The 20,150-nt window shown below is 48.9% G+C and overlaps 1 protein-coding gene across 1 annotated transcript in view; it reads right to left on the reverse strand.

Moving 5' to 3' along the window:
* Positions 1–9,024: 9,024 nt before the first annotated feature.
* LOC146870428 (uncharacterized) overlaps positions 9,025–20,150 on the reverse strand; it is a 407,076-nt gene continuing 395,950 nt past the window's right edge. Inside the window, exon 6 of the mRNA XM_085599673.1 lies at positions 9,025–9,111. Within this exon, the coding sequence (XP_085455799.1) occupies positions 9,106–9,111 (6 nt within the window). The 3' untranslated portion in view covers positions 9,025–9,105. The remainder of the gene's footprint in view (positions 9,112–20,150) is intronic.

The following is a 20,150-nucleotide window of genomic DNA, read 5'->3' on the forward strand; positions in this document are numbered from 1 at the left end:
ACTAGGGGGGATCCCAGGCAAGGTCGGGGAGCGCAGGGGTCACAGCGCTAGTACCTGGTTGATCCCCCAGCAGTCCAGCAGGGAGTCTTTAGTAATAAGTTTCAGTAGTCAGTTTCCGCCCTCAGCTTCAGCCTTAAATTCTGGCGGTCAGCTCCAGCAGAGTTTCAGAAGTAGGTTTTTGCAGTCTTGGTGGCGCAGTTGGTTCTCGCGCCCTTAAAAGTTCTGTTCCGTGGGGGGGGTGAGTTGGTGACTAGTTCCCTCCTAGTCAGGCTTGGCAGGTCATTCCGGGGTCTCCCTATCGCTGGGCCAGATCAGTGGGTAGTACAGGATCCCTCACTCACTTAAAGGGCAGTGCCTAAACCCTGTCACCTTCAGAGGCATAAGTCCCTGTCTAGGCCCTACCGCCTAAAACTCCTGCGTGGGTTCCCCAGGTCTGCTTTACCCCAACTAACTAGAAAAAGTTCCCTCCCTCTGTTAAGTAGCCCTAGGTCAGGTGACCACCTCCTAAGGCGGCAAAAGTAAAACCCCACCCTTCTTCTAGAAGGTTCCAGCACATTCCAGGAGCTTCCCCACTCTAGGTATAGGACAAAAAAGGCGGGCTGGTGTCGCAACATTGTTGTGAGGTCCCAGCCAGCTCCTGGCAGCTAGGGTGCTACTAGAAAGGCCACTCCGCAGTAGCAGGGGCCTGTGGCAGCCATCTTAGGGGAAGGGAGCACCTGCACCTTAACACTGATTGGCAATGAAAAGGCGCCCGGAGACCTAAGTCCAACACAAAAATGAGGGTGGAAAAAATGAGGCACGATGAAAAATACAGGGGGAGACCACCCTAGGGCTGACAGGTCTAACAGCCTTGCAGAGATTTAAAGAGAGCAGGGTGACGGTGAAATCTTTAGGTTTGCAAGCTCCTGCTAAAGGATTTGGTCTTAGGAAGTTCAGAGGCTTTGGGAGATCTTCATTTCGCTCCTTCCGGCAGCCTCAGCAGCAGCAACAGCAGCAGCAGAATCCCCTCTATAGGTCCTATAGAGGAAGACAAAGAGGACGGAGAGGTCCTGGCCGCAACCCATCTTCATCTTCTGCCTCCTCTGCTCCCAATGAAGCTTCAGGGAAGCAGTCATAGATCCCCCATCCTAGATCATGTAAGACCTGTGGGGGATCGGGTGTCCCACTTTCTGCGAGGTTGGAAATCTGTTACAACCGACCTTTGGGTTTTAAACCTCGTGGAGACTGGGTACGCCCTTCCCTTTTGGGAGTTTCCTCCCCCTTACCCTCCTTGCCAGGGTTACTGCTCAGAAGACCATCTACTTCTTCTGCAGAAGGAGGGGCTAGCTTTGCTTCAAAAGGGTGCGATAGAGGTGGTTCCAGAGCAGGAAAGGGGTCAGGGATGCTACTCTCGGTATTTCCTGATTCCCAAGAAGGACGGCAGATTGCGTCCGATACTGGACCTCAGAGTCTTGAACTTTTACCTGAAACAGGAGAAATTCAAGATGCTGACCCTTGCGCAGGTTCTTAAAGCGTTGCAGCAAGGAGACTGGATGGTGTCGATCGACTTGCAGGACGCGTACTTCCATGTCCCAATCCTGAAGTCGCACAGGAAGTATCTCCGTTTTACGGTTGGGTCGCAACATTACCAATTTGCGGTCCTCCAGTTTGGTCTTACTACCGCACCTCGAGTCTTCACAAAGGTGATGGTGGTGGTGGCTGCTCATCTCAGGAGGTCGGGGATTCCGGTTTTCCCCTACCTGGACGACTGGCTTCTGAAGGCAGAGTCCCCAGAGATGGTGCAGCATCATCTGCAGGTAACATCTCGGCTGTTATTCGACTTGGGTTTCTCGATCAATGTGCGCAAATCTTACCTGGTGCCCTCTCAACGCAACCTGTTCATAGGGGCGGTACTGGACACTACTGTGTGTCGAGCATTTCCTCCACCTCAAAGAATTCTCGACATTCAGGAGATGGTCCCTTTATTCCATAATGGAGCAGTTGTCCCAGTTCTGAAGGTCCTTCGTCTGCTCGGTCTGTTCGCTTCCTGCATTCTGTTGGTCAACCATGCACGCTGGCACATGAGGGCGCTCCAGTGGTGCCTCCGCAGGCAGTGGTATCAGCACAATGGAGATCTCAGGGAGTCGATCAGGATCTCCAGAGAAGCTCCAGCGGATCTATCTTGGTGGAGCGTGGGGGGCAATCTGTCTCAAGGAAAGCCCTTCCATCTGCCTCCATCGGTGGCCACAGTGATAACGGATGCCTTCACCTTAGGGTGGGGTGCTCATCTGGGGGATCTGGAGATCAAGGGTCTTTGGTCTCCAGAGGAAAGGTTGCTTCACATCAACCTTCTGGAAATGCGGGCGATTCGTTTGGCACTCAAGTCCTTCCTCCCTTCCCTTCGCGGTCAGTCTGTTCAAGTCCTGACGGACAACACTACGGCGATGTGGTATGTCAACAAGCAGGGAGGAGTGGGGTCGCATTGTCTCTGCAGAGAGGCCCTGCGTCTATGGTCCTGGGCTCAGGGCCATCAGATTTGTCTGATGGCAAATCATCTGGCCGGGGTTCTGAACGTGCATGCAGACAGTCTCAGTTGGCAGTTCTCCGCCGACCACGAGTGGAGGCTCCATCCGGAGGTGGTTCGTCACTTCTTTCGGACGTGGGGGACACCTCGGGTGGACTTATTCGCCACCCGCGAGAACGCGCACTGCCCGTCATTTTGCAGTCTCCAGAATCCGAAGCAGGGAGCGTTGGGGGTCGCGTTTCAGTTGAGTTGGGGCTCGCAACTCCTTTATGGGTTTCCTCCCATACCCTTGATTCATCGGGTTCTGAGGAAGATTCGCCAAGACCGGGCCCGAGTTATATTGGTCGCCCCGGATTGGCCAAGAAGGGTGTGGTATACAGATCTTCTCCACCTCTCCTCGTGCCCTCCGCTCCGTCTCCCTCTGAGGGCAGACCTCCTCTCGCAGTCGGAGGGGCAGATTCTGCACCCCCACCTCCAGAGCTTACACCTTCATGCCTGGAGATTGAACGGGGCAACCTGAGTTCTTTCTCTCTCCCGCCTGATTTGGTGGAGGTTATTGTATCGGCCAGGCGACACTCCACCAATTCCATTTCCTCATATAGGTGGTCTAAGTTTGTTAAATGGTGTGGAGAGATCCATTGACCCTTTAAAAGCCCACCTTTCTGATGTGCTTCAGTTTGCTCTTTCCTTGGCTCAGCAGGGCTGTGCTGTGGCCACGGTCAAGGGCTATCTATCGGCCTTATCGGCTTTTCTATGTCTTCCTGATCAACCGTCATTATTTAAATCTCCGGGTGTACTAAGGTTTATCAAAGGCCTTACAAACAAGTTTCCTCCTACTCCTTTTGTAATGCCACAGTGGGACCTTAATCTTGTCTTAAATTTTCTGATGGGGTCCCCGTTTGAGCCTCTTCACAGTTGTCCTCTGAGGCTGTTGTCCTTTAAGACGGTCTTTCTTGTAGCCATAACCTCGGCAAGGAGGGTGAGTGAGCTTCAAGCTCTTAGTTCTAAACCCCCTTTTTTAACATTACATGCTGAAAGGATGGTTCTTAGGACCAGGGCTGCTTTCTTGCCTAAAGTGGTTACTCCGTTTCATTTGGGGCAGTCTATTACTCTCCCTGTTTTTTATCCTCCCCCTCATCCTTCCAAAGAGGAGGAAAGGCTTCATCGTCTGGACCCAAAAAGAGCTGTCAGCTTTTACTTGGATAGAACAAAAGACTTTTGTCTGGACGATCAGCTCTTCGTGGGTTATGTTGGACATTCTAAAGGAAGAGCGGTGCACAAGCGCACTTTATCGAGATGGATCATCCTTGCCATCAAGATCTGCTATGCCCTGGCTGGTAAGGTTCCTCCTGAGGGTATTAGGGCTCATTCAACTAGAGCTAAATCATCTACATCTGCTTTGGCCAGGGGTGTTCCTGTGGCAGATATTTGTAAAGCCGCGACTTGGGCCTCCCTCCATACTTTCGCAAAGCATTATTGCTTTGACTCTGAGATGAGGAGGGAGGGCCACTTTGCGCGCTCTGTCTTGCAAGACTTTCTGGTATAGGAAGGTGGACACCCTCCTCCGGGAGTGGGGACTGCTGTGGGAATCTAGTCACAAGGTGAGGAATCCACTGGCAGATGTATCCATCAGAAGAACAAGTTACTTACCTTCGGTAACGCTTTTTCTGGTGGATACAGTATCTGCCTGTGGATTCCTCACTGGCCCACCCGCCTCCCCGTTGTCCACCTTTGTTTACCTTAAAAGTTGTTTTGTATGAGATGTTATGCTTTCTGGTACATTGGTAGGAAATGCTTGTTTTATTTAGCTTTCCTTTTGTATATGTTCTATGTATATTTGATGGTATATTGTATACTGTGTATACTTTGAATCTGTCGTTGGTCCACCTGTGCGCCTCGGGGGCACGGAAAAAATGGGTGGAACTGACGTCATCACGCCAACGTGGCTCTCTTATGGCTCCGGTGACGTCATACGGAGTCGCGAGCAGAGCCTATGCATTATGACGTCGTCCACGTTGGCGTAGAGAGCTGGGGAAAAAAGTTCAGTGGAATGCTGGCGCAGGGGATTTCACAACGTGAGGAATCCACAGGCAGATACTGTATCCACCAGAAAAAGCGTTACCGAAGGTAAGTAACTTGTTCATTAGGCCATGATTTACAAATAGTGTCTCGGTATTCCCAAATAGGACAATGGGACCCTCCTGTTCTGTGCTTTTTGCCAATACCTCACCCATTTCCATCAGAATTTAAGACCAGTGCCATATGAGTATCTTGAAGCTTCACATTGTGTGCAGGAATGTGCCTTATTGTTCGCTTCCCCTCAACCATTTATCATGTGTCACTCTACTGAACCATACAATTAGGACCTTAGTGTAGTAGATACTGTCATTATGACATTTCATCTGATGGATGCCTCCTTATGAAACATTTGATATGGGTTTGATGCTGTGGATATGACAACATGTAAGACTGGTGAGCTATGTAGTTTATTCTTTAAGTTAAGTGAGCATTCTAGTTTATGTTCTGTACCTGCTGTCGAAATATAGTTGCCTTCATCTGAAGATTTAGGATCCCTCGCTCACTGGAACTTGCCCCTGTGGGCCAACTGGTTCTTCGCTGGTGGTAAGTGTGTATTGGCGAAAGGGGTGTGAATGTGAAGCGGTGTGCATGTTTGTGTAATCTTATTATGAATATAGGGTGTAGTGTGGTGTGATAATCATTTCGTATGAATGTTTTACCTGAGGCAGCAGTTCTAGCTCTAGAGTCTAGACTTTTTCTAGCTCTAAGTTGCCTCCCCTGGAATCTCCCTTGTGCTCAGTGCCATTAGCTGAAGATGTTTTTGAGGCACCTAATATCTGGTTTTATGGACTGATGTGCAACCTTGTGCCGCAAAGGTATGGAGTGGTGCAGCAGTATAGCCAGTTTCTTAAGCCCCTCGTGAGACAGGAAGCTGATGGTTCCTTGAGAGGATGCTGCAGTGATGTGATCTACCACTAAGCCTTCTGTGGCGAGACTGGGTTGAATGGGTGGTTAATGTTCATGAAGTTGTTGAAGCAGGGAACAACGATTGGGCTCCAATTAACTGCAGATGGGTCTTTGGACTTGCCATTGGGATTTCTGGGGAGAAGTATTATATCTTATTGCAAGAAAACAAGCACACTGGTGCAACAAATTGCTCCCTGCCCCGTTCACCATTGTTATGATTGACCCTTAACAATTCAATTGTTTTCCAGTATCATAAGCTCTTGAAACACAACTGAGGATGGCCACCTCCCTTCTTCATTCGTTGAATCCTTTCACCTGTATCCCTTTCACCTGTTGATATTGTTCATTTCTCTCTCTAGATGCATCGCACGGCTTACATTAGCTATCACTTGCATTATGCCACAGGAATCCTTACTCTATTCTCTGCTATTTATAATCTGTACATGAAGCCTCAGATAGTGCTGCTCGGCCAAATGGATGTTCTTCTTCAGTATACTCACTAGACCTCAGCAGGGCTTGACGAACACCATGCAAGCATGAATGCCTGTGGTCTCATTCATTGCATCCACCATGAAATCCTCTATGGCCTTCATCGTCTTAGATTAAAATGAGAGAACATTTGGCCTACCCTTAAAGCTTACCTGAAAGTGGATAATGCAATACTACCAGGTCCAGCACACCACAAAATAAATGACTGACTGGCTTAGAAAGAAAAAAATGATAATCTTGGAATGATAAAGTCAACGTCCAAACCTCAACCCTATTGAGATGCTGTAGCAGCACCTAAATAAAGAGATCTGGGCATAAGATAAAGCCCTCAAACATTACTAAGCAGAAACCGTTTCAAAATGAGGCAGCCTGAATGCTTCCTGGGCAATGTGAGCGGTTGATAAACTCTTAACGGAAGTGTTTATTTCAAGTTATTGCTGCTAAAAGAGATTCTACACATTATTTACTCACAGGGGGAGTTTACATTTTTCACACAAGGCTACAGAATCGCCTAAGCAAGGATCATCGACAGTGAGGAGGAACAGCAAAATCACATGGAGAAACATTTGCAGGTAACAGCGAAAAATCAACGTGGGGGGGGGAGTCTCAAACTACTGTCACAAAGAGCTGCCTCAGCGACGAAGATCTTAACGACCGAAGGCAAGCAGAGGCCGAAAGAGCCGCCTTGGGTCCCACAGCAGGGACACCGTAGGTGATCGAACAACTGAGAAGATGTCAAAAGACGATTAAAGTAGAGAGAGAGCCCGAAAAAGAGGTCTAGTGATACTCTGATGCCTGAAGCCTCGACGTCGAAGTGGAAATTGACTCGTATGCTCAACGCCGAAGACCACGCGGTCGAGATTGAGCACAAGAAGATGCATCCTAAAGCTGAAATGACTACGATACTTAAAAAGAAAGAAAGAGTTTGACACCTCTCTACGAGAATGTAGAATTACATCAAAAATTTAGACAGAAAAACCACAAACAAGGACCCAGAAGAACTGGACCCCAGAACCACAAGAAAAAGCGGAACAAGAAATCTTTGAAGGGGACGATCCTGAATTCCAATGTATGTTCCTAGCGACAAAGGGGGCGGAATACATCAAGACATAGTGGCAGGACCATGTAACTGTTTCCCCAGAGGAGGGTATAGACCTGTATCCGTCGAGGCCTTCGCCTCCCGACGACATTGCAATGTACAATCAGTTAATAAAAAGGGCAGCAGACAAGTATGGTGTGCAACTGGAAGAGAAAGATGACAATCATGTTTCCTTGTAGAGACATTGTTCCCTTCCCAAAGTAGGAGGCATACTTCCAAATAAACTGGATCATGGAAGAGAGGCCTTCAGGTAACCTACAACATGCTTGTCAGTAACACCAAGGGCCGTGAAGAAATTAAACACTCCCAAAAGACCGACCATATATTCGAGGAACTGTACTAGCAGAGTCTGGTATTGATGCCACAGCCAGAAAGAAGGCAAACGTACCAACAATATCTGGGGCACCTCCTGTGAGAAAGTGCCATCTTTCTTTCATGGTATGCCCCCACTTTTTGCTGAATTGCTGAATGTACTTTGAGTGTGCCCTGGGCTCCTGCCAATCAGGTGCCCAGGGCCTATGTTCCTTCCCTAAAAACTGTGCTAAAACAAAACCCAAATTGGCAAACCCTGGCCACATGTCAGCCCCTGGTAAATGGCACACTAGGTACCCAGGGCCTTGTGACCAGGGAAGGCCCCTAAGGGCTGCAGCACTTATTGTGCCACCCTTGGAGGCCCTGTACCCTGACACAAACACACTGCCCTTGCAGGCTGAGTGTCTGGCTATAGAACAAAACAGAGAGTCGACATGGCACACATCCCTGTGTGCCATGCCCACAACCTACACTGCCCTGGCATACATCAGCCACCCCTCTAGCTAGGTGCCCTATGCCAGTGGTGTGGGTAAAGGAGCATGAGCCATGTGCCCCTACAGTACCCAGGTCTATTCCTGGGCACTGCAAGTGCAGTTCTGCCATCTAAGAGTATATGGTGCTGGGAGATCGTCAACACGAACTCCACAGCACCATGATGGCTCCACTGAAGACTGAGAAGTTTGGTATCAAACTTCTCAGCACATTAAACCCGCACTAATGCCAGTGCAGGATTTAATGTACAATGCACGACAGAGGGCATCTTAGAGATCCCCCTGAACCTAACCTACAATCCACGTCTTGTCTGAGGGTCTGCCTAGGCTGCCACACAGCAGACTTGTTGCTGGACCCCTGGGTAGACAGCCCATCCGCTCTCCTGGGCCTGAAACAATGCACATCCTGGGCGAGGTGCTAGGTCTCCTCCCCCAGGGGAATCTTCAAAGGCCGCCTTTGTCAGCTTCTCCAGGCCACTTGCTGTACTCAGCAACTGGCCCCTACCGGTTCTAAACCCCCACTCTGGCGGGAAGACTGGACGGAAACCCCAAGGAAGGACAGGGGGTGTGCCAGCCTCTGCCAACCCTACCCCTCAGGTGGGGGAGGCGAGGTGAAGCACATCTCCGGGTGCTCGCCATCTTGAAGATGGGGAGCCCTGCCCAGTCAGGACTAGGCCACTGCCCCCTCCCACAGGAGAGTGACAGGATAGGGGGTGTACCCACCCCAGGCCAGGGACCCAGTGGTCCCTGCCCTTTACCTACCTGTAACGCCCCTAAATTTAGCATTTAGGGGCACCCTGAACCTTCCTTCCTTAGATTCAGATTCCGAAACAGCAAAAAAGATCAAGAAGAAAGAAGACCTGCCGTGCAGCTGCAAACAAGAGGAAGACACCAACTGCTTTGGCCCCAGCCCTACCGGACTGTCGACCCTCGAACCTGCTCCTGTAAAATCCCGGTATCTCCCGTGGCCAGCAACCTCACAAACCCCAGAGGACCTGGTTACCTTGTGACTCTGAGCATCTGGGACTCCCACGAGCAGTAGCACTGCTCAAAGCAAGTAACTGGTGAACTTGTATCATGGTTGCACCACTTCAATTCAATAAAGTCAGATAATCCACATTGAGTCCGTCAGATAATTAAATGTCCTTCTTTATTCGCTCATTTGTGATCTTCTTTCTTTTAAACAGAGCACAGCCAACGCGTTTCGTTCTCACAGGAGAACTTCTTCAGGGCTGCAAAGTTTAAATATACATAAGAATATGTGTAAAAATATATATATACACAAAGACCCCTATGTATAAAAAAGTGTGTGTAAGCATGGACATATAAAAGTGACATACCACATTTAAATAAAACAAACATGACATGACATAGTAAAACATCATATGCATTATATCATAATAAATGTATTGGAGTCCATAACAATACAGTAATCACCATATAATTTCTACTCCAAAGAGATTAACCAATGTGTGACCATTTAACAGAGATCAAATGCAAAGAAACAGTAAATCATAATACATATAAGACAATCAAAATGAGAACCTCATTTCACCACTAAATGCAAAGCCAAAAGAAACTATATAAAGAAGAAAAAATCAATAAATTGAAATAAAAGAAAGGAAGGAAATCACATGGGATAGATGAAACATACCATAATTGATTATCACGAAATTGTAGATATAAATTTCTCTGACTATGTAGTCCTGGTCCAATACGACCTAAACGCTCAATGTTTGTAATTCAACTGTGGAAACAAACACAATGCATAGCAAAGAGTAAAGCTAAGTGGAACCACCAAACAGAGGAAATATCCCATGTACATCTGCATGTTACATGAAAGTTAGAAGAACTGAGGATAGTTAACATACCTTATAGGTTGAGAACGATGTAAGTACCGATCTAAGGTCACTAATGGAATTTTCCAATGGGGTGGTGATATGATAGTCACCAGTGGTTTTTTATGCCATAGTTACAACAGGAGCATCACCACCTGCACCTATTTGGATTTAACCATCAAAGAAAAGGTATCTTTATTTTATTTATTTATTTTATTTTTTAAATTTATAAGGCGCAACAGCAAGCCAAAAAGGGTTTCCCGGCGCAGAGACACAGCATAATGATGGCAGGGGAATACTGGCTGTTCAAGTTATTGTTCAAATAGCCAAGTCTTAACGTGCCTTCTAAACCTGGCATGATTTTCCTCCTTACGAATGAAAGGAGGGAGTGCGTTCCAAAGGGATGGTCCAAGGTAGGCGAAAGATCTGCCTCCCATTCTTGCCAGTTTGAATCTTGGAACGCAGAAGTTGGCAGCTGATTGCGAGCAAAGGTTTCGCTTGGGAGTGTAGGGATGAGCCAACGCTAGAAGATAATTGGGTGCAATGCCAGCTTTAATTCTGAACATGTAGTTCAGGGCTTTGAAACGAATTCTACTTTCTACCCTGAGCCAGTGGAGTTCACGGCGGTAGCTCGAGACTCCGGAGTTTTTGGGGATTCTGCACAGTAATCGAACAGCTGCATTTTGGACAAGCTGTAGTCTACTGACTACCGCTTTGTTGGAACCAAAGTACAGAATATTGCCGTAGTCAAGCCGTGATGTTATGAGGGCATTGACCACGGTTTTTTGAGTGGAGGAGGGCAGCATCCAAAGGATTTTCCTCAGCCATTTGATAATGGTAAGGCATAGGCCGACAACTTTACTGGCCTGTTGATTCATGGAAAGGGAGCTATCCATGATGACTCCCAAATTACATACTTGAGTAACTGGGGTGGGAAAAGTTCCCATCTGACTGGGCCAGTGAGAGGGATTCCAAAGATCTCGTTGTTTCCCTAAGAGAAGAATCTCTGTTTTGTCTCCGTTAAGCTTTAATTGATTTCTTGTCATCCAGTTAAGGATGCTTTGAAGCCCTAATTTAAGGAGAGATGGAGATGATGGACAAGATTCAGATAGGGAGAAGATAATTTGGGAATCGTCGGCGTAGGTCATGAGGGTAAGTCCAGATCCTTCCGCTAGGTCGGCCAGGGGTCTGAGGTACAGATTAAAAAACAGGGGGCTCAAAATAGATCCCTGAGGCACTCCGTGAGAGGCTTTAAAAGTGTCGGAGCAGGCCAAGGAGGAAGTAATTTGGAATGTTCGTTGAGCCAAGAAGGACCGGATCCATTCGAGTGCTTTCCCATGGACACCGTTTCTGTATAACGCCTTGATGAGTGTTTCGTGGGATATGGTGTCAAAGGCCGCGCTCAAATCTAACAGCACGAGCGCGACCGTTTGACCATTATCAAGGAGGTTCCGGATGTGTTCAGTAACTCCTAGGAGGGTGGTTTCTGTCGAGAAGCCAGCCCGAAAACCCGATTGCGAAGGGTGCAAGAGCGAATTATTTTCAGCAAAGGTGGATAAGACAGAGTGGACGTATGTCTCCAAGCATTTGGAGAAGGCAGGGAGCAAAGATATAGGTCTATAATTTGCCAGGAGTTCCGGATTTGCTGTGGGCTTCTTTAGCAATGGCGTTATCATGGCGTGTTTCCAAAGGGCCGGAACTGTGGAAAGTTCTAACGAAGAATTGAGTGTATCCACAATGATTTCCAGGGAGCGATCGTCCAGTTGTTTAATTACTTTGATAGGAATCGGGTCCCTGGGGGAGCCGGATTTGATGGTCTTAAAAATGGTCTTCAGTATGTTAACCGTGATGGGAGGCCAAGATTCCAGGGTGTTCTCACAGGAGGGAGCATATTCCATGTCAGTAGTAGGGGATGGTTCATTATTATTTGTTTTAATGTCCCTGAAGATTTTCTCAATTTTTTCGGTGAAAAAGCAGGCTAGATCTTGACATTGATGAGTGTTAAGAGGGGGAGCCGTAGCTGTGGTTTGTGCACCTGCAAGTTCTTTAACCTTATTGAACAGAGTTTTTGGCTTATTGGTAGCTTCCATGATGGTGTTTGAAACAAACAGAGCTCGCGCTTTCGCGCAAGCAGTGTGGTATAAATTTCTGGCTTCATGGTAGGTCTTTTTTACGTCAGGGGCGTAATCTTTACGCCATTGACGCTCAAGCACCTTACATTTCGATTTTTCAATCTTCAAAAGGTCATTAAACCATGGGGCAGGGTGACGGTGTCTGTTTCCTTTGATATGAGGGGTGGGTAAGCAATGATCAGCGGCGTCACTAAGCCATTGTTGAGTAGCTGCTGCTAAGCTATCCATGTTATGACCTTTTGTAGGAGGGTTTTCATGGAGTGCAGCGTTAAGTTTCGCCATGTCCAGTAATTTCCAGTTTTTCCTGGATGTAGCTGAAAAAACATATTGTATACTAGTGGTAGGTGGGAGATTAATGCTAAATTTTACTAGATGATGGTCAGACCAGCAAATGGGGATGGTGTCATGCCACTTTAGCTCGTTGATATTAGAAATAATGGGGTCGAGTAAATGCCTGGTTTTTGCTGAAAAAGTTTCCAAGTGTCGATTTTGCAAACTTACAAATATTCGTTAAAAATCGCCTGTATAACCTAAACGCATTCTCTCAACTGCTTACAGGTGGTACACTAGTGCTGGATCCAGGATCCAACACTGAGCTAGAAAAATTAACCATAACCCCACTTTTACCTGCTAAGTGAATTTACTCCCATAGGATAACATTGGGGATTTCATTAGAAAAAGTTTGTGTGTCAACTTTTAAAATACCAAAATATTGCTTAAAAATCACAACAGTAACTAAATCGTATTTACTCACCTGTTTTGAGGAACTGTCCCAGAACTGAATCTAGGATCCAGTCCTGGAGTTAGAAAAGTAATCCTAAAAGTAATCAATTGCATTTAACTTGAAATTCCCATTGAGCTCAATGTATTATTGTGTTTGAAATTGTGTTGCCTATTGCAACAAACTGTAACTATTGCATTCAAAAGTCAATTGCCTATTGCAAAGTATTTAACTAAAGCATCTCATTCTGAGAAAGTATATTTTGATACCTATTGTTCTAAAATAAAACAACCATATATTTTTATTTACAAACCATTGCCCTAAAGTTCAGTTCTTGAGTGTGTGAGACCATTTGCTGTCTGAGTGTGTACAACAAATGATTTACACTGTCCTCTGATACTGCCTTACTGCTCGACGAAGCTACCACTTTAGAGAGTAAGGTTATATTAAACTTTAGCCTCCGCCAAACCTCTGGAGACTGGGGACTCTGTACACACTGTACCTATTTGGGTACAGTATATACAGAGCCACTTTCCTACATTGGTGTATCAGCGGTGGGATACAAACTTGCATTTGTTGGGCTACTTGGTTACCATCTGATCACACGACAGAACTCTTAAAATTGCCGTTAGAATTCTGATTGTTTTTTTCCAAAATACTAAAAGTCTTGTCAGGGCCTTGCTTAAGTCCCATTAGAATTTTAGAAAAATAAAGTCACTATGGTCCAGGGTAGAGGGTTAGAACTGTCAGGTTAGAATGTCTTAAAGAAACCCAGCTATTAGTGAAAATAATACCATGCAGGACCTGGTGGAGGAGATCGGCCTCACACCTTACTTACACTTGTCTTTCAAGGAATTGAGGTCCCTATGCAAACTAAAAATTGTACCAATGGGCCTGCATCCAACCAAAGTAGGGATCCAGGAGCTCCTGGCTGAGTATGCTAAGGACCACCCATCTGAACATGGTGATGACCAGTCAGATGAGGACAGGGAGGAGGAGGAGGAGAATGACCCCCCTCCAGTAATCCCTAGGGAGGAAAGGGCCCCCATACCCTTGAATCCAAGAATCCGCATCAGGGAACGTAGAGATCACACAGGTGAGCCAGGTACCAGAGAGCTCACTGGGGGACCCACCAGTGAAGAGGACAGCTTTTTAGCAAAGCTTGCCAAAAGATTGGATCTAGAGTCCAGGCTCCTGACTCTAGAGAAAGAAAGGAGAGAGATGGGTTTAGCACCCATCAATGGTGGTAGCAATAATAAAAATAAGGATAGGGAGGAAACTTCTGATCCTAAAATCCCCAAAGGGATTTCCCCTAAATTTGAGGAAGGTGATGACATCACCAAATGTTTTATCGCCTTTGAGAGGGCTTGTGAAATAAGAGTAAAGAAACCTCTCTGGGGGCACTCCTGTGGGAACTGTTCTCTGGTAACTGCAGAGACAGGTTTCTGACTCTCTCTGGGCCAGATGCAGGGTCCTATGACCTCATGAGGAAGACTCCGATTGAGGGATTTGGATTCACTACTGAGGAGTATAGAATTAGATTCAGGGGGGCTCACAAAACCCAGACCCAGTCCTGGATTGACTTTGTAGACTTCTCAGTAAAGACACTGGATGGTTAGTTAGCTGGACATGTTGTGCATGATTTTACTGGACTTTACAATTTGTTTATGAAGGAACATATATTAAGTAATTGCATAAATGAAAAGTTGAATCAGCATTTGGTAGACCTAGGTCTAATTTCTCCCCAAGAATTGGGAAAGAAGGCAGACCACTGGGGCAAGACTAGGGTGACGAGGACTGCCACTGGGGGTGACAAGAAGAAGGTGGTCACCAAACCTGCCCAGGGGAAAGGTGGTGAGAATCCCCAAGATAAAAAGTGAGTCTTCCAAAGGGCCCCAAAAACCTGTTCAGGGGGGTGGGTCCCAAACTACTCCCTATGTGCCTCAACCCTATAGGGTGAAGAACTTTGATCCCTTAAAGGCCTGGTGTAATAACTGTAAGAGGTCAGGACACCTAACTGTTGATAAATCTTGCTCCGACAACAAGGCTCATAAGGCACTCAGTACAGCTACTCCTGGGGCAGCAAGTCTACAGATGGCATCAGAAGTGTTCCCTGAGCAAATCTGGGGTTACACTGAGGCAAGTCTTGTTTCACTGAGGGAAGTGGAGTATGCCACTGTAGCTGTGTGGCCACCCAACTTAAAGAAATATTTGCAATACCCCTGGGTGAATGGAAGTAGGGTAGAAGCTCTGAGGGATACAGGTGCCAGTGTCACTATGGTGAGACGCACACTGGTTTCCCCTGAGCAATACTTGATTGGGAAAACGTACCCAGTCACCAATGCTGACTGTCACCACTAGTCATCCCATGGCCATGGTGACATTAGGCTGGTGGGGGGGGGGGTTACTGGCCTGAAACAGGTTGTGGTCTCTCCAAAGTTACCAGCTGCATGTCTGCTAGGAAATGATCTGGAAACCTCAGCCTGGGCTGAGGTTGAGCTCAAGGCCCATGCAGCCGTGCTGGGCATTCCTGAATTGGTGTGTGTGCAAACCAGAGCACAGAGCAAGAGGAAGGGTGAAAAGGTAGGTCTGGTGCATGAAATAATGGCCCAACCAACTAAGAGAAAAGGTAAGAAGACTGGGGAACCAGCTTCTATACAGCAGACCTCTAAGGACCCCTCTCCACAGGGAGAGGACTTGAATACCCCTGAGGGAACTGAGCCCATGGAGCTTGACCCTTACCAGGTTGAACTCTTGGGCCCAGGGGGACCCTCTAGGGAAGAGCTGTGCTAGGGTGAGCAAGACTGTCCCACTCTTGAAAGCCTGAGGCAGCAAGCTCTTTCAGAAGCAAAGGGAGATGTCAGTGGTATCCACAGAGCTTATTGTGAAGAGTGATTACTGTATGCTGAGGCAAGAGACCCCACTCCTGGAACCACCAGGAGGGTGGTAGTGCCACAGTTGTACAGGGAGTTCCTCCTAATTTTGGCTCATGACATCCCCTTAGATGGACATCTGGGGCAAACCAAAACTTGGGAAAGACTAGTTAGTTACTTTTACTGGCTCCATATGCACCAAAAGGTGAAGGAGTTTGTCAGCTCCTGTGTTACCTGTCAAGCCAGTGGCAAGACTGGTGGCCACCCAAATGCCCCACTAATCCCACTACCAATGGTGGGGGTGCCCTTTGAAAGGGTAGGTGTGGACATTGTGGGTCCACTTGAACCTCCCACAGCCTCAGGGAACAAATTAATTCTAGTAGTAGTGGATCATGCTACTAGGTACCCTGAAGCAATTCCACTTAGAACTACTACAGCTCCTGCAGTAACCAAGGCCCTCCTGGGTGTCTTCACCAGGGTAGGGTTTCCTAAGGAGGTGGTTTCAGACAGAGGTTCCAACTTCATGTCTGCTTACCTGACACACGTGGAAGGAGTGTGGAGTGCAGTAAAAGTTTACTACACCCTACCATCCACAAACCAATGGCCTTGTTGAGAGATTCAACAAGACATTGAAAGGCATGATCATGGGACTCCCTGAAAAACTCAAAAGGAGATGTTCCCATGCCTGCTTTCCGCTTACAGAGTAGTGCCACAGGAGGGTGTAGGTTTCTCACCCTTTGAACTTCTGTTTGGTCATCCTGTGAGGGGACCACTTTGTCTTGTAAAGGAGGGCTGGGAGAGGCCTCTTCAAGAGCCCAAACAAGACATAGTGGACTATGTGCTTGACCTAAGGTCCAGAGTGGCTGAGTACATGGAAAAGGCATCCAAGAATCTTAAGGCCAGCCAGGAGCTTCAGAAGCACTGGTATGACCAAAAAGCTGCACTGGTTGAATTTCAACCTGGGCAACAGGTGTGGGTTTTGGAGCCAGTGGCACCAAGGGCTCTCCAAGACACATGGAGTCCATGGTGCCGCCGCATGGGTTGCCGAGCGATATTCGCCTCATTCTGGGCTGCGAATGTTGGAGGGCTTAGTGCCACTCCCCAGGCCCATCTCGTTACCCCGCACAGGTGGCTGCCTCGGCGGGGGTCGGGTCGGCGTCATTCCGGGGCCGGTGCGGCTCCAGCTCTACTCCGGTCTCCACTCTGGTCTCCAGTGCGAGGTGACTTGGAGGTCCCTTGTCCGGCGACGCCGGCTAATGCCGACGTCCTACCTCAAGCAGCGGACTCTACGGCTCCGCTCAGGGGTCGTACCGCTGATTCGTCTTCGGACACTCCTTCTCCGGAGGCAGGCTGTATATTGGTGTCGTCCTCCCCGGAGACTGGTCGCCGTGTGGTGTCTTTTTCACCGGCGTCGAAGGGCGGCTCCCCGCCCTTCCTGAGGCAGAGGTGTTTGTCTTAAGAGCGGCAGGTCCCTCATTCTTCGGCTCCTTCTGACTTCCAGGTCTGGCACTTGTCCGCCCCGCTTGGCCTCGGGGACGGCCGCCTTAGTTTGCAGCCGTCACCCACGGAGGAGCTGCTTTCGCCACCGCGGGGCCCTACAGAGGCGGGCGTGGCCTTCGCTCACGCGGTGTCCACGGCTGTGGGCATTATGCGCATGGGTGACCTGGTAGGTCACTTTCCAGCGGACCATCTGTTGGAGGTCCTCCACCAGGGCTCTGGTGGGAGGGAATTCTTACTTCCCTTTGAAGGTTCGCTCCTTTCTTCCTTGACGTGGGCCTCAGGGGAACCAGTGCCTCAGCAGCTTCTGCACCGGTACCTCCCGGCACCGCATGACCCGGCCTGTCTTTCCCTTCACCCCTCAGCCGCCAGCCCCCTTTTTACGGACTGCTTTTCCCTCCCTGCTGCCACTGTTGACTCCGCCGTCCCGAGAGGCCCGCTGGCTGGACTCTTGGGGACGCAACATGTTCGCCTCGACCAGCGCAGCCCTGCGGGCCCTTAACTCCTTGTGTGTGCTGGCTAGGGCCTCCTCCTGTTTGTGGGACTCTGCTGAGTCTCTGGGATCTTCAGCGTCCCAGGAGTCTGGCCTGGTGGACTTAAGGCATGATGCCTTGGATGGCTGGTAGCTTGCGGCGTTTATTCTCTGCTCCGCCCTGGACATCTGAGAGGTGCTGGGCCGGGCCATGGCTTCCTCAGTCGCTCTCCGTCGCCATGCTTGGCTTTGGGAGGGAGTATTCCCTGAGAATATTCGGAGCGACTTATCGTCCTTCCGTTTGATGGCAGCCTGTTGTTCCATGCCTTGGCCGACACCGCCATCCAAAGGCTCTTGGCAGGGCTCCGTCCTCCTCTGCCTTCTCCTCCTCCTCCTCCTCCTCCGTCCCCTTCTCAGTGACTTCTGAGTTGGGTTGATTCTGGGCCTTCATAAGCTGGCTGTTCTGGCTGTGAAGTGTGTTTTCTGGCCGTTGCGTCCTTCCTTGAAACTTTGGCATTGTTGGCTGCTGGACGGCCCTTGTGTCGATTGTGTGTGGTTCTGCAGGAGTTGTTGCGCAGGCTTGGCCCTGAGATTGGGCCTTCTGCTTTGCTTGGGCTGCTTGTCAAGCCTTCAACGGGGGGTGTTTTTTTTTCTCCCAGTGGCTCTTTTGTTTTTTCCTCTGCTGAGGAAGTTCTTCCAAAGAGGGTTCCCATATCTTGGGACTTAACGTACCCTATGTGGGGTAGTGGTAGCTGTCATATGGCTTGCACTCTGCTAGAGAGTTCTGGTCGCCTTCGGGTGCCTGTTCTCCATGGCGTTTAGGTAGGTTGCTTTTGCTTCCTGAGGTTGTGTGCGCGGCCACTTGTAGTGGTGGCCCGGGCATCTCCTCCTCTCCCTGCTCCTGTCCTGCGGTCTGGGATGATCCTGTCTCCCTTGCCGGGCGTCGCCTACTCAGCCTTCCTGGGGCCGCGGGCTGTTCTTCTTGCTTCTGGCTTTGACTGCCGGCGCTGTTCTGGCTGAGAGGCTGCTCTGCATCTGGAATGGGTTCGCCCTCTTTCCCCTGGTTTTCTTGGGCTCTCTAGGCTGCTGCTTCTTTTTCTTCCGCTTTTCCTGTCTTTGGGCGGAAGCTATGTTGCCTTGTGGGCGAGTTGGGTGCTTCGGCCTCTCAGTCCTTGCCCTTGTTTCCTCTGCTGTGAGTGTACGAGCCTCTACAGCCTTCTGTCCCTCCTACATCCCCTTGGGGTCGGTGGGGTCCTTCTTGTGGGGTTCCCTTGGCCTGGCAGGGGCTAGGTTCTACCTGGTCCACAGATCTGGTCCCCTGTGGGCCCTCTGTTCTGCATGGCTAGTGGGGTCCTTTCGCAGACCCTCCTTCCCAGGGGGTATTGCTAGGATATCTATTCTACGTGAAGGAATCTGCGGCTAGTAGTCTCTATCAGACGTACGAGTTACTTACCTTTGGTAATGATGTATCTGGTAGAGACGATTTTAGCCGCAGATTCCTTCACGGCCTGCCCTTTCTCCCCTATTCTGCGTGGACCCTTGGGTTGGTCTTCGGTACTTGCCTCCCGGTGGGGGGGCTGTGTCTCCTGTGAGTGCCTTCCTTGTTCTTGACGGGTGGCTCCGTCTGGGGGCGGTTCATTCCTCTTTTGGAGGATGGGGTTCCGGTGCTCCGGTGCCCTGCTGCTCTGGCTACTCCAGGTTTTGGGGGTATTGCTTTCGCTCCCTGTCCTCCCTCCCCTCCCTTCCTTCCATTGCTATCCTCTGATTAAGGGTCATCTGGCCTTGTCTTGCCCTTGTCCCTTGTGGGTGGTTGCCCTCTAGGTTGGGTGGCTTGAAGGTTTGTTGTCCCCGTCTGTCTTGGGACTGGTCCCATTCCTTGCTCAGGATGGGGGGGAGGGGGTTTCCTACGTGTGCCATGACTTTTACGCATGTTCTTGCCTCCGGGGCAGAGGGATGGGAGGTTGTCTATGTGCTGGCAGGGTGACTGAGCAGGTTTCTGCTTGTTCTTCTTCTTTCTTCTTTCCCTGCCCTTGGGTTCTGTAGTGTTGGCACTACTCTGGTGGTGGTGTTAGTCACCGTTTCTTTCCAATTTTTCTGCTCTTCGCACACTGTTCCCATGCTTCCACAGTTTATCTGGTGGTTCCGCGTTGTGGTGCGGAAAAGTTCTCAGAAGAAAACTGACGTGGGCGTGCCGGGGCGGGTCTTGTGTGACCTCGCTGATGTCACGTACGCGGACGACCTTTGGGCGGAGTCGCGTGATGGTGCCCTGCCCCCGGTGCGCAGGGATGCTGTGGCAAAAAAGCTTCCGCATCTAGTCTCACGCCTGGGAATAATTCTACGTGAAGGAATCTGCGGCTAGAATCGTCTCTACCAGATACATCGTTACTGAAGGTAAGTAACTTGTACATTTAGATAGATGTCCCAGTACTGAGCCTAGGAGCCCAGCACTGGATAACAAAAGTAACTAGAACATACTTTACCTGCAAGTGTCGATTTTGCAAACTTACCAATATTTGTTAAAAATCGCCTGTATAACCACGCATTCTCTCAACTGCTTACAGGTGGTACACTAGTGCTGGATCCAGGATCCAACACTGAGCTAGAAAATGTAACAATAACCCCACTTACCTGCGAATTTCCTCCCATACGATAACATTGGTGATTTCATTAGAAAAAGTTTCAACTTTTAAAATACCAAAATATTGCTTAAAAATCACAACAGTAACTAAATCGTATTT

This window comes from Triturus cristatus, chromosome 1_1 (genome assembly GCF_964204655.1).
Source record: "Triturus cristatus chromosome 1_1, aTriCri1.1, whole genome shotgun sequence".
In the NCBI taxonomy this organism is placed as follows: Eukaryota; Metazoa; Chordata; class Amphibia; order Caudata; family Salamandridae; genus Triturus; species Triturus cristatus.